General features: G+C 42.7%; 1 protein-coding gene across 10 annotated transcripts in view; it reads right to left on the bottom strand.

The window, feature by feature from the left end:
* The window catches only part of TEAD1 (TEA domain transcription factor 1), a 283,716-nt gene that overhangs the window by 191,697 nt on the left and 77,125 nt on the right, over window positions 1-14,894 (bottom strand). For all 10 annotated transcript variants that reach the window (XM_066250982.1, XM_066250981.1, XM_066250984.1 and 7 more), the window contains one exon: window positions 7,051-7,306. In XM_066250982.1, coding sequence (XP_066107079.1) covers window positions 7,051-7,207 — 157 coding nt within the window. In that variant the 5' untranslated portion in view covers window positions 7,208-7,306. The remainder of the gene's footprint in view (window positions 1-7,050; window positions 7,307-14,894) is intronic.

Below are 14,894 nucleotides of genomic sequence, written 5' to 3'. Positions count from 1 at the left end.
TCCCTCATTACTCATCTGTGCTTAGAATTCCAGAATTAACTCTTATTCTACTACTGTGCCTTTTTGGGTACAAATCTGTCCTACCTCTTGAGCTGACCTTTTCCACCAAAGATAGCAAAAACCAGTGTTTTTTCTGTCTCAATCTGGAAAGATCATTAAATATACAAACATCCTTTACTTTTTCTTCTTCTTTCTCCTTTATTTCTAGCCAATTCCTCAACACTAAAGGCCTCTCTTTCGTTCTATCAATAATTCATGTATGCATATATTCAAGAAACAGTAATGACATTTTCTATGTCCCATAGGGAATAAGCAGGATGAGATATGGAGCTTCCAGCCTGTTTCTAAGGGTCCAACTCTTCATGCTTCATATTTCTGGCCAATTCACTTAAAATAATGCTCTGAAACACAGGTCAGACCAAAAGAGAAAATCAAAGATGCCATGTGATGTTCAGATGGAGAAATGCTCACCCCGGGGCACTTTCCCAAGGCCTGGAGATCCTACAGGGCTCAGATCGTATGGCCATTTTTCCACATCAAGGTCTCTAGGGCCTCCACAGACAGAAACCACCTTTCTGGTCCTCAAAGACATGTTGTAAAAGTCCACTGTCTTTCAAAGGGACAGTCCTGCATTGCCTTGAACAATTCTTCAGATCAGATTTTAGTCTCTTTGCCTACACTAATTAACTAGTGCACCTTCACATCTGCCTGTGTATACTCATTCTGATGTCCCCTTGTCTGTTCTGCCACCATCTCACTGAAATGGCCCCCCTCCCTCTTCTGTCTTGCGCTTGTATAAAGTAAGAACAGGGGCAAGTCCAAGTCCTGTCCTTTCCTGGCTGGCAGGTCTCAGAGCAGCACTTGAGGAAGGCTGGCCCAGAGATGCCTTCTTCCCCACCTTCTCTAGTCCTCACATCAGCTCTCTAGGGCTAATCAGTAAGTCTGGCATTCTAGCAAGAAAGGGGGCATCCCTGGAGCTGTGCTAAACAAGGACCCTGAAGATATCGATCAAAGAAAGGAGCAAGTCATTGTCCAGCAATTGTTCTGCCCAGGCTGCCTGTAGGATCCGAGGGCATCAGAATCTTCCAGACCTCTTCATAGCCACTATCAAAGCCAGTCTTGTGATCTAGGATCCTCCTGCTGCGTTATTTGAGAAGCTTTCTTCCTGCCAGTACTGGGGCAGGTGCCCTGAACATCAGTGGCCAAGAATAGGCTGCAAAAGGCTAAGTAGAAGGTGACCATCTTCAAAGGGTCCTCAGACTTCCCAGAAAGCTCTGGCACACAGCCCTGACCTCAGGTCAGTATTTCCTGCAAATGAACTTGTGATGGCTCCATGAGGGCAGAGACTATGTCTGTCTAGTTGACTGCTATATCTTTAACAACCCCTAGCACAGCGCTGAAATACAGGTGGAGTTCAACATTTATTTGTTGAATTAATGATTAATAACCTCCACCAAGGAAGGATTGAAAACACACTGGGAAGAGCTCAGGTTTGGGAACCAGACCTGGATTTGCAACTTTCCAGCTCTACCATTTATACTGCTCATATGCAAGCCACTTTACCCCTCTTAGCCTCAGCTTGCTCATCCCCAATGTGGAGATCATAACACCCACGCATCGCACATCCCACAGTCCAGCCCATGACAGAGAACACTTTTTGGTTTTGGTTCATAAACACTTTTATAGCTCTCACTGGAAACCAGACACTGTTCAAATGTGGCAGGGGTGATCCTAGATCACCATTAGTTTTATTTCTTGTAATAATCCACTGAAAAAGGATCTATTTAAATCCCTTTTGCAATTGAGGAAAGAGGGGCATACAAAAGAAAAGCAACTTGCCCAAAGTCTGATATCAAGAAATGGCAAGGCCAGGATTCATATCAATTTCAAAGTCCAAGACGTGAAGTGTTATACATTTCTGTCTCTGAAGCAAGCAATCAATGGACATTAGCTCCTGTCCTAACCCTGGTTTGATTATGGGAGATACGGGACTACATAGCCAGACTAGGGTTTTCAGTTGCCACAGACACACAGCCAGGCATTTCCCGTTTGCTATTTTGTTCTGATTTGTTTGGAACTAAGGTCTGCTTCCATGAAATCCAATTCCAGACAAGTCTGCTATCAAGAACTCCTCTCCCATCTTGTCCTCTGTCTCCTCCACAACTTTCTACCAGAAAGAGAGATAGAGCTGTGTAAAAATAAGAAAAGGAAACATACAACTTAATACCAAAATACAAACAATCCAATTATAAAATGGACAAAGGACTGGAAGAGTCCTTCTCCAATGATGACAGACAGAGGGCCGACAGACATATGAAAAGGTACTCAATGTCACTAATCAGAGAAATGCAAATTAAAAACGCAATGAGATATCTCTTCACACCTGTCAGAATGGCTACCATCAATAAATTAACAAACAAACAACAAATGTTGGCAAGGATGTGAAGAAAAGAGAACCCTTGTGCACTGTTGGTAGGAATGCAGATTGGTGCAGCCACTGTGGAAAGCAGTAGGGAGTTACCTCAAAAAATATAAAATGTAACTGCCTTATGACCCAGTGATTCCATTTCAGGAAATATGTCCAAAGAAACCTAAAACACTAATTCAAAAGAATATATGTACCATGTTTATTGCAGTTATTTACAACAGCCAAGATTTGGAAGCAGCTCAAGTACCCATCAGTAGATGAGCGGATAAAGAAGCCGTAGTACATTTACATGATGGAATACTATTTGGCCATAAAAAAGAAAATCGTACCTTTTGTGACAACGTAAATGGACCTGGAGAGTATTATGCTAAATGAAACAAGACAGACAGAGAAAGACAAATACCATATGATTTCACTTATATGTGCAATCTAATGAAGAAAATTTAAAAAGTAACCCAAATAGAAACAGCCTCATGAACAGAGAACAGACTGACAGCTGTCTGAGAGGAGAGGGTTGGAGAGCTGGGTAAAAAGGTGAAGGGATTAAGCAAAACAACAATAACAAACACCTCACAGACACAGACAACAGTATGGCGATTACCAGCAACGGAGGTCAGGGGAGGTAGAAGGGGAGAAAAGGGGTGATAGATGGTGATGGAAAGAGACTTGACTCAGAGTGGTGAATACACAATATAATATACAAATAATAATAGTATTATAGAATTGTATACCTGAAACCTATATAATTTTAATAACCAATGCCATCTCAATTAATTCAATAAAAATTTTTTAAAAAGAAAAAAAATAATAAAAGACCTGACCAGGCAATGATATAGTGGATAGAGAGACCCTGGTTAGCCTGGGTCTGGAGATGCTGGCATGCTGGAGACCCAAGTTCAAAACCCTGAAGTCGCCAGCTTGAGTGCGGGCTCGCCAGCCTGAGTGCAGGGTCACCAGCTTGAATGTAGGATCATAGACATGACCCCCATGGTCGCTGGCTTGAAGCCCAAGGTGGCTGGCTTGAGCCAAGGTTGCTGGCTTGGCTGAAGTCCCCTGGTCAAGGCACGTATGAAAAAGCAATCAATGAACAATTAAGGTGCTGCAATAAAGAACTGATGTTCCTCATCTCTCTTCCTTCCTGTCTGTCTGTCCCTGTCTGCCCCCTCCCCCAAAAAAAGAAAGAAAGAAAAAGAGAGAGAAAGAGTATGCAAGCTCTCAGGGACAAAGTCAAAGAGGTCTCAGCCTCCTAATTATCCCTAAGAATACCTATCTACATGTAGGGTACCCAAGACAAAAGTCATCCGTCCACGTGAAGACCAACCATATGCAGTCTCAGCTTCCTCACAGACCCAGGGAGCAGAGAGGAAAGTAAGCCATCTCTTCCAAGGGTCCAAACCTCATCATACAGAGAGCTTTCTGTTCTTCCCCCTATAAGATTGCATTTGCCACACTGACAACCACAGAGGAAATTTCATTACCAAAATAAACTGGTGCTGCACTTGACCTTGCTTCTCCCGTGGCTCAGGATTAGTGACATCACAACGCACTCTACAAATGCTCAGAAATATCAGAATAACCCCCTCGAGTCAAAAACACTTGGTGTTTAACTAAAAGGCATTAAATTATTTTTATTTTACTCCATGGGATCCAAAATGCTTTCAATGTTTTCATTTTCAAAATGCTTAAGAGAAAAAGTATGTGCTCTGGATCTTAAGAAACCTCGACTCCTGGTCTGGTTTCTGTCCTGATTCACTGATGGTAAGATGGGGGACAGGCCACAAGCCAAGGCACAGTAGCTCTGGCCCACACTGCTCACATGACTCAATCCTCAACCGGCTGGAGCCTCACTGTGGAAGCTCCCAACGCAACCTCTTCTCATCCTCAAAGTCACAAACATGCCGCAGGCTGCTTCGGGGCACTTGGGACAATTCTTTAGGGATCCAGTCTCCATCTCCTATGGCCTGGCTAACTACCATGTTTCCTTCCAAAGTAGCAGTAGAAGTAAAGCTCCCCATGTTGAGAGGAAGTTTGGAGGGATGTTTTCTCACCAAGGCAGCTGCCTGGAGTGGGGCGGCTTCAGGGCCACTGCAGCAAAAGCCTTTTCTGCACCCCCAAACCTGCAGTTATGGTTCCTAATGCTGCTTGCTTAAAAAGATGGCCTTGTGTTTACACCAGGTTGGTCACCAGCACAGTCAGTAAATGCCGGGCTGCTGTGAGGGGGAAATGGCATCATCCACCCAAAGCATACGCTCTCAGGACGCGCTCAGAATCTGATGTCTACGGGTATTAAAGACATGCTCCCACAACTAGCACTGCATTGGTTGAAACTGATCGCTCTCAGGGAGGTACAAGTCAGAAAATCGCAATGTCATAAATCGAAAAGTCCCAAAGACCCATGGGTATCATCTCCTTTACCTTCTTTTTTTACAGGAAAGAAAAACAGAGATGCAGACCAGAGGTAGGATTGTTGGTAGATGACTCAAATCCAAAACTCCTTACTGTTCTAGTTCCTAGCCACCTGCCTCTAGCATCCAATTACCAACAAGAGCTCTTACACAATTATTTTCACACGCACACACAAAATTCTATTTATGATGACATTACTGGCAAATTGGTTAAATCCCTGGTCGGTAAACTGCGGCTCGTAAGCCACATGGGGCTCTCTGGCCCCTTGAGTGTGGCTCTTCCACAAAATACCATGTGCGGGCGCTACCTCGATAAGGAGTGTACCTACCTATATAGTTTAAGTTTAAAAAATTTGGCTCTCAAAAGAAGTTTCAATCGTTGTACCATTGATATTTGGCTCTGTTGAGTAATGGGTTAAATGAACCATGGCTGCTAACTAAAGAGGACACTCAGTGAAGAAAACAAAACTGAAGTTGAAAAGAAACTGTTGCTTTGAGTTGTGTTCTCAGCCCTGAAACCTAAAGGAACAGTGCCTTCCCCAGTAGTCCCTGTGAGAAATGAAGGGCCGTGGGTATTCCCCACTAGGATTTCCAATCCTGCGCCACTACTTTAGTTTACAACAATTTCTGGGTAAACAAATGGGAGTTGTACAAGGTAAAGTGGCCTGAAGCTACTTCACCACTCAGACTACAATCAGTTTCAAAGAGGGTTCAAAGATTCAAGTGCTTTCTTCTGCCTTTAAAATGGGGAGGTGAGATTTTTAGGGATGAAGACAAGACCCTGAAAGCAAATAGGCTGAAGACGAGTAGCCCAGGAAAGATACTAAGACACAGAAAACCAAAGGCCCTGAAACTTTCTACCCACAGCAGCAGAGCTGTTTCATCCTGAGTCTATTTCAGCAGACCCAAAGGCGCTTCTATGGCTACAAAAGGATCACACAAGGGCCTAAAACAAATGCTGAAGGTTTGGGTTCTCTCTCTCTCCCTGTGTGACACTGGCAGGCTTAGAGACTCCAGTGCTGCAGAAAGCAAAATTTCCCTTGTTTCCATTACATCATCCAAGTTGGAGAGGGGGAGGGCGGGGTGGGGGGCACAGCTGGTGGCAGCTGCACCACCATCTGCTTTCTCCTTAGCAGTGTGTGCTAGCTGGAGCTGCAGCCTGCTCCGGCTCCTGAGAGAGGAGGTGCAGCATTAAAGGCACAACACCCCATTATGAACAAGCTTTCAAATTATTTAGAAATAAATCACTCTTGTGATAAGTTAACAACCTCAGGTAAGTTGCTAAGCCAGTTCTCTTGAATTGAGGTTGTTTGCATCTCTTTAGACTCAGCCATAGTGCAAACTCTGTCAACTCAATGTGCCCGATTAGACAAGCAGAATGTACAAGCCACCACCTGCCATCTGCTTCCCAAAAGGTAAGCAGCCAAAAAATACACATCTGCAGCTGGAAGCATTCGCGGATGGTGTGGGGAAACCCAAACCTAGCACTTCAGCTCCACACTGTGGTACCCCAAGCTGTCTGGCTAACCAGTCTTGCCCTCTTAGACACTCATGGAGTTTTCCCTCAGAACACACTGCCTGGCTTCCCCTTATAGAAGGGGAGACAGGTGAGAATAGCCTGGGAGGAGAAATTAATACCTTGTCTGCCATTCACCTGCAAACTGGCAACAAAGGAGCAAACTGGTGGTTTAATGGTCTGATTAAGCAATGCACATGTTTTATCTATCCTATACAGGGTTATGTTAAAAAAAGAAAAAAGTGCTGACTTTTAAAAGTGAGATTTCCTATATAAATATCTATATTGCAAGCTCTTCCCAGAAAAAAAAAGAGATCAGTAGCACCAGGCCCCCATTTCAGTTATCTGGCGTAAATTGCCACACTTTCTTCGATTTGACGTGCCTTCTGAAGAACCAGTGCCCACACTGGTGTCTGCAAATGCCATTGCAACTGTCTGCGTTCCCACTTGGACCTTGAGAACTTCTGATATAAAGCCACCGAGCATGGAGAAGGAGAAGGAACCCCTAGCGAATGATACCCCAATGGTGCTTTACTCACTCTCCTCTTTAGTTGAGATTTAGCCCCTCAGATGGCCAACTAAAATTCTACAAAGATCATTCAACACAATATAATGAATAGATCTAAGCAGAAGGCTAGCTACAATGATCCTACTACTAAAGCAAGTTGCAGCGTTTCCAAGGAACATTCCAGACCACTTACCATACATCTTGCCTTCGTCCGATAAGATGATTTTCCTCCTTCCACATGGTGGATAGATAGCCAAGGCTTCCTGAAAGCTCTGTTCAATGTCAGGACTCCAGACCCCTTCTGCATCATTGTCAATTGGCTTATCTGCAGAGTCACTCATCCTTTCCATGTTTTCGGCAGGACTCTCGCTGCCGCTCCAGCTGCTGGGCTCAATTTTGGCGGTTGGATTTTCCAAGCCGAAGCCTGGAGCCTTTTCAAGAAAATAAACCTAAGAGAAAAATCAGAAGATAGCGTGATAAGGACGAAGTAACCACCAACATACTTTTCTTGCTAGATTCATTGCACATCCTTCAGTTGGCTGCTTTGCTTGGAAAATAACTTCTAGCAGAGGGTTTCTGAGATCCAAGTGTCTTTTTTTCCCTTGCTGTATTCATGTTAGGGCACTCAGTACAGAAATGTACTGGCAGACAGAAGCTGTATATTCTTCACAGATGAGAGTAAGTTCTCATCTGAGAACAGTCCTCATTCTGAGTTGCAAGTTCTCAGCCGTCCATGCAAAACCATTTACCAAGTGCCTACTATCTACCAGGAGCACTTTGCTCAACGATAATCAAATCTCCATAGCAGCACAATTTTATTTAAAAGAAAATAATGTAAAACAAAAGATGTCTGCCTCACTGTAGCAACTGACATGGTAACTCTGAAATGTTAAACTAAGATGTAAGATGGTAGCAGGATACAAGAAAGGAGATTGTTTTGTTATCACAAATACTCACGCTACTAAAACAGTAATGACAGCTGACTTGGACCTGCTAGTTGATAACATTTCTCTGTGGGACTTTGATCCTGTACAGTGAGGTCACTTTGCCATTCTCAGCTTCTAGAATGTACCCTCGAAGCAGAGACCAACCTGTCCCCGTTCCTGCCTATCCTGCAAGAGCTACAAGTGGCCAGCACATGCGCAGAAATGCTGTACACCTACATGGGCACTTCCTCTGGTAGCCTCCTCAGAATTCCTGATCATAAAGAAACCATTAGCGAGACTTTCATTTATTTCTCCGTAGCACTGAAGATTATAGAATCAAAATAAATCTTTCTCAAAGATTTATTTCCCTTAAATTATGCATGAAACCTATGGTCTTAAAAGGATAAGCTTTCCAAACAAATGTCAAATTGGCACAAACACCAATGTGAAAATTATCTAATCCAGTACCCCCTGCTGTCCACACACAAACATATCAATATTCCCTTTGTTGAAAAGGTATCAGATCATTAACTCAAAGGTTTCCCCAAAAAAGGGAGAATTATTCCTCTGTGGACTGATCAAAGGGAGGCGCTGGACCTTAGTAGACAGAGCTTAGTAGGACTACCATTCCCTTCATCCTGCCCCATCAAGTCCATGCAACATGACAACAGAGGAAGCCAGGAGGGGAGCAGGTGCTGGCCGCCCCACCAGGCACCAGGCACTTCTCTGTGCTCCAGGGCAGGCACCTGAGAGCAAGCAGCCTGTCTGCTTTCCTTCTCCCTCCCAATTGTATCCCTCTCCCCTGCCCTCCCCCACTGGTGTATATCAACAGATCCCAGGTGCAGAAACTCTGAGTCACATGAACATTACATTATAACTAGTGGGTGATTTTGGCTTTGTACCCTGACAGCATTTTAGATTTGGCAGCACCTGGATAAAAGAAACCCCCAGGTTGTCTGCATTTAAATGCTGCCACAGATCCATCATTCATAGAACTTGTCAGCAAAATATTTACTACTTCTTACCAACACATGTACATTGACACAGGACTTTAAAAACTGCCAAATGTTGAAGTATAAATTATGCCACAAGAAAGAGTTTTGTGATTAACCCCCAGATGAACTCAGCAATGCCTGCAGTGTAGGCCTTTTGAATTCTCAAATTATTACATTTTTTTGCTGGAATCTAAGAGTCTTATAAAATTCAAGCTGAGCTGTATGCTCCCCTAGAGTCCGTTCTAGCTCCAGAGCAGTTTACTGGGGTAATTATGAGAATACAAGCGAATGGTTTTGCACTGTGGCTAGTCCACTGTCTCCCTCTCCACCTTACCCACACACAACAAAAACAAAACCAAAAAACAGACATACAAAAATACAGGTCAGTCCTTAAGCTCTGTGCAGCTCAAAACAGTATGAATTCACTCCAGGGAGCCACATTTGAAGATAAACAGTGGATATGCCCAGCCAGCAATCACTATGGTAGAGGGACGGAGTCAAGGACAGAGAAGGCCAGCTGAAGGGACCAGGGGAGCTTTACTTGCCTAAAAAATATTACCATATAACTGAGAGCCTCAGAGTCTTCAGACCTCAGACCAAAACACACCAACATCTCCCTAATCTGATGCTTAAAGTTGCCTCTAATACTTCTCAACCAGTCAGACAGTCTGAACATCACCAATGACAAGGAATCCACTATCTCCCAAAACCACCTCCATCACACTGACATGTTAAAATTCTTCCATCTGTCAGGTTAAAACCCATGCCCAGGTTAACTACCCTAACCCATCCCTTGGAGAAGCAAATCTCCCACCAAAACACCCATTTAGATATGAAAGGAGCAGGCCCTGGGCTCCTAATTGAGTCCTAGATTAGACATAATTCACATCATACCTGGACCAGTCCTGCTCAACGCATCCCAGTTTGTCTAGCCCTCAATAAATGACCCTCAGAGATTGACTATGATCCATAAAACTTTTAATCTCCCACATTCCAAGTGCTATTCCTGAATTGCCTTGAATTGCCTTTCCTAATGCAATTGGTTTAGAGGCTAAAAGTAGGAGTTTACGTTGACTCCTTAATATAATATTAAATTCCATTATTTTAGTGTTAGCGCATGGCTCAAAGCTAGTAAGATATTTTTGTTGTTGTTGGGTTTTTTTTATTTTTTTCTTTGTTTTTTCTTTGTTTTTTTTTGTTTGTTTATTTTGGCAAGAGAAAGAGAGACAGGAAGGAAGAGAGATGAGAAGCATCATTTTGTAGTTGGGCCACTTTAGTTATTCCTTGATTGCTTTCTCATATGTGCCTTGACCAGGGGGCTTCAGCTGAGCCATTGACTCCTTGCTCAAGCCAGACACCTTGGGCTTTAAGCCATCCATTCATCTTCAGGCTCAAGTGACCATGGGGTCATATCTATGATCCCACACTCAAGCCGACAACCCTGTGCTCAAACTGGTAAGCCCACACTCAAGCCAGCAACTTTGGGGTTTTGAACCTGGGTCCTCAGCATCCCAGGTCAATGCTCTATCCATTGCACCACCACATTGTCAGGCTGGTAAGATCTCTTTGGATCATATTTGCCAAGCTTAGTGTTGTTAAGACACTGAACATCCTCTGAAGAGCTGTCTGTCATATGGAGAGCATATTGACTCATTCTGTGGAAGTTATAAGATTCTGGCTCAACATGAGAAAAAATTTTTCTGCTAGTTGATCTAGGGATGGAGTGCCTTAAAGACAGACAGCAGAATCCTGTAGACAACCCATTGAAGTTACCTCTAAAGCTAGGATTCACATGCCCTTGGTTGTTTGGGGAATGCAGTATTAACATTAACTGGTCCATCCACTTAGTAAGCGCAAGCACTGTTTTAAATGCTCACATTTTTATTCACTTACTGCAAAGTGAAGAACTCTGTGTCTGGGCTCTTGCAATTTGGTCAACTGGAGCTCAGCAGAATGGAATTACCTACTCTGGACAAGGGCCAGGACCACAGCCCCAGAAGCTACCAGATACATAATCCACTGAGTTATATAGGCCCTTGGTTTTACAACCCAATTGTAAGATGAGGCCCTGTATGGTCAGCTAGTTTCCAATCACAAGACTGGGGCTGGCTGAGAAAAGCTCCCTGTACTCGATACTGAAATAACCATTCTGGCATTCCATCCCTCAGGTCCCTTCCAGCCCAGCTCAAAATCCACCTCATCCTGGAAACCGTCCTTGTATCTAGTGGCTCAGAGTATGAGCCACACATTAGGAGTGTCCTGAAAATGTGTGGCATTAGTAAACTACCACCCAAGCAAGCTACCTGGTGTCTGAATACATAGCAAGAAGCACCGGCTTATTACCAACAATGAAATCTCATCAAGTGAATTAGGCATAAAACATCTGAGCCTATAGAGCTGATGTCCTTACCTCTTTATCCCTCCTTTGAACAAGTGAGTTAACTTTCACTCAATTCAGTAAATAATATTGGGACTCAGACTGATCTGGATTCCAAACCTAGCTCGCCTACTAGCCATGCTTTCCAGACTAAAGTAGTTTACCTCTTGGAAGCTCAGATTATATCTGTAAAATAAAATTTATAATGCATAATAAATTAAATTCAAACCTAACACAGAAAAATCATTAAGGGGTGGAGGAACTCTATCCGACAGGACTGCTGTAAAGATTTAGAGATAATGAGTAAAGGTGCTCTGTCATCTGTAAAACCATGACCAGATCTTTCTTTATTTTCAAGTCCATTATCTCTAGACAGTGGTGTGCACCTTGTGGTGCCCAAATACCTACCGACAATGGGATCATCAAGAAATAAAGGCACTTTTTTAATGGTTCTCTTTGGGAAATAAATTAACAAAGGAACCTCTTACAAAGTCTTCAGATGACTAAATGGAAAACTTAAATTTCTAACAAACCCCTTTACTTATAACACTCATTTAAATCTAACTTTTTATGCACAGGTTCAATACTGTACATATTCTTCTGGGAAGTGTGGTTCAAGTGAATAATCCCAAATCTAAAGGAAAGACAGAAGGAACTCTCATTGCTTAAAATCATGTAGCCACTGTGTGCCTCAGTTTCCATCATTAACACTTTTCTAGTAGTTGCCTGTTTCTCTGAAACTTTTCCTAGCCACACCACAATAAACTCTAAAAAGAACTTTGAACAAGGACCCATATATTCCTGCTAAATGCCCAGCAGCTATGCTTCCTAAATGGATCATTCTTTTACAATCACCCACTGACACTCCAAAAACAGTAAATGAGTACACTGGAATGACATCATATGTATATTCAACCAATCCACATTTTAACAAAAGAGCCTGAAGAAGGGAGTGAGTCAAATACTGGTGCTTCTGACACCAACTCTATTCACAGAACTAATGAACAAGGCATATGACATAGGACACAGGAATCTGCTATGCCCTTCATCTTAATTCTTGTAGGTCTCTTATAATTAAGCATCTCATCCACTTATGGGTGAATTAAGAGCTCTTAAATAAAAGGGTTAGTTTTAACTAACTGATTAATGAGATGCCACTGAACATGAAGGTCACAAAAAAAATCCATATGGCGTACTTTAGCCAATGTCTTAACACTCTATGAGGCAAAAGTAAAAGAGCTGGACTAGGAGTTGGACTCTGTCTTTACCTGAGTAACTCAGGACCACATCGTACTCGTAGCCCCCGTGTGCCTCAGTTTCCACCATTAATGCTGAAGGTGGCTAACTTAGTTATTCATCGCCTTGTGTATGAACCTATAATAGAACTTAGTAAGTTGGTTTACTATTGCTCCCCACCCCTTATCCACACTTTAATGTCCCCGAGGGCAGGGACTGTTACCCTCAGAACAGTATCTCCGTTGCTAGCACAGCACCTAGCCTAATAAATATTCAAAGAAAAAAAGAAAGAATAAACCAACAACCAGATAACATGAACATTCTTGACAACATGACCAAACTTACCATAGAGCTTCACCCTGACTCTGGCCAAGGTTCTAATGAGTAGTAAGAGCCCAAGGGAAATCCCCCAATTAGGAAGATGGAAGAGGACACACTTAAGTCTGGCACAGCTTGGATAACCAAGAGTTGGCTGTCTCATCCCATCTCTTATTTATTAATCATGATTATTGACAAACAGTAGTCTTTCTGTGTTAAAGGGACAACTATGGTTTGGGTCATCTAGCAGGTAAGCTTCTTCTACCACAAACAAACCTTATTTTGAGTGAAATGTTAATTTTGAGATACAATATTTTACCTTTACTTCTCCTCTACCCCCCTTTTTTGCCACAAGATGAAAACTAGAAGGTGACAGCTTAAAAAAAAAAAAAAAGATATACAGGGGGCAAACTGGTGAAGGTATAAAGACCAGAAACCAAAGAGGTGGCCAAAAACGAAATCCATAAAGGTAAAAAATGGTAGCAAAGGAATCTGAGTAGATGAGTGAAAAAGGCAACATCTCAGAGGGAGTTGTACTGAGAGTGAGAAAAAAGGATTTCTAAGCACTCTGGAGAATGTGAAAATAGACACAGGTGGAAGCCACTTTAGGATTTAAAGAAAGAGAATCCCATGGTTGGAATGGTATTTTAGGAGACAACTCAACCAAGCATCTGATTCGGTTTGAAGTTCACTACTATCTTGTGATAGCCTAAAATTTTCTCATAGGAGAAATGCTGCCCTCCAACAAAAAGATTAAGAAAAAAGGAGCTTTACTTCCAAAGTGAACTGATATCTCAAATCTAAATTCAACCTTCTCCCAGTGAACCAGTTTCAAGTACAATGTAGGAAGTTTTCACCTACAGGATCTTATTTAATCATCACACTACCTTCGTTGGGTATCCCACCTTATGAGGTCCAGAGGTCTAAATAAGTTGACCAAAGTCTTACACTTAACTGAATTTGAACCTAGGAGTCATTTCTCCAGAGAGAATGCACATATCATGGGAACATCAGATTCACACTACATGCTCACTGGCTTACAGGCTGGATTTCAAAGGGAGGGAATGTAGGCAGTGCTGAATTCTCAGGTTTATCCATGACTGACACCATCAAGCACAGTCTAATTAATTCCTAATGAATAGTGATGATACTGATTCACCTTCCTAGGTAGTTGGGAGGAATGTCAGGCATTAATGATGGTTAATCACTTTTGCATATGTAAAGTGGGGAAGGTTATTATTTTCCTACCATTTCCTACCAGACACTAGACAAACTTGCTAATAAGTGGCTTGAAAAACATGAGGACTGGCAGCCTAGATTTTGAAGGCAGCCTCCAGAAGGATGGAACTATAGAATGTAAGTCATTGTCAAAGAGAGAACTCTTCGGGAATGCTGACACTGAGAATTGAGGTCACATCTGCTGTGGAGCCAGGATCAGCCAGTGAACCTTGGTGTCATATACTCCCAATTGCCAATAGTTCTCTCTAATTTCAGTAGGAAGAAGTGGATAATTGCTCCTTCTCATTTTCAAAAATCACTTCCCTATCAACAGGATCCATCAACAAGCCAATACTTCTTCATCAAGCTCCCAACGCTGGGTAACCCATTAGAGGACTTAGCATTGCCCTCCTGAGATGCCCTAATTCTCCACTCCATCAGCACTAAGTACTTGCCCAGGTGACAGCTCAAGAAAGACTTCAATTGATTTCATGCTATGCAGCTCTGTATTACCAGCCTTTAGGGGAATCACCTTCCCTATCCCCTTAATGAATGTTAGCTTTTGAGAACAGAAATTCCTGCCTCTTCCTTCTCCTCATCACCACAACCAGTCAAGTTAACCTTCAAAAAGACATGGACACAGACTCAGATCCAGGCAGGCTATCTCATCTGGCCATTTCAAACTGAAGACTTGATATCAAAATAGTCTACTCATAAAGGAAAAACATGACTTGTAAGCTGAGTCATGGATTCTGGGAGTTGAACAATTTTTTTTTTCTTTTAATTAGGTGAGAGGAGGGGAGGCATGTAGAATCCACCCTGCAAGCCCACTAGGGGGCAATACTCTGCCCATCCAGGGCCATTGCTATTTCTCAGCAACTGAGCTTTTCTTAGCACCTGAGGCAGAGGCCATGGAGCCATCCTCAGTACTCAAGGCCAACTTTGTTCGAACCATGACTGCAAGAGG

This window comes from Saccopteryx bilineata, chromosome 1, assembly GCF_036850765.1.
Source record: "Saccopteryx bilineata isolate mSacBil1 chromosome 1, mSacBil1_pri_phased_curated, whole genome shotgun sequence".
Classification (NCBI taxonomy): domain Eukaryota; kingdom Metazoa; phylum Chordata; class Mammalia; order Chiroptera; family Emballonuridae; genus Saccopteryx; species Saccopteryx bilineata.
Note: the sequence above shows the minus strand (reverse complement) of the source record. Positions and strands in the feature narration are given on the sequence as shown.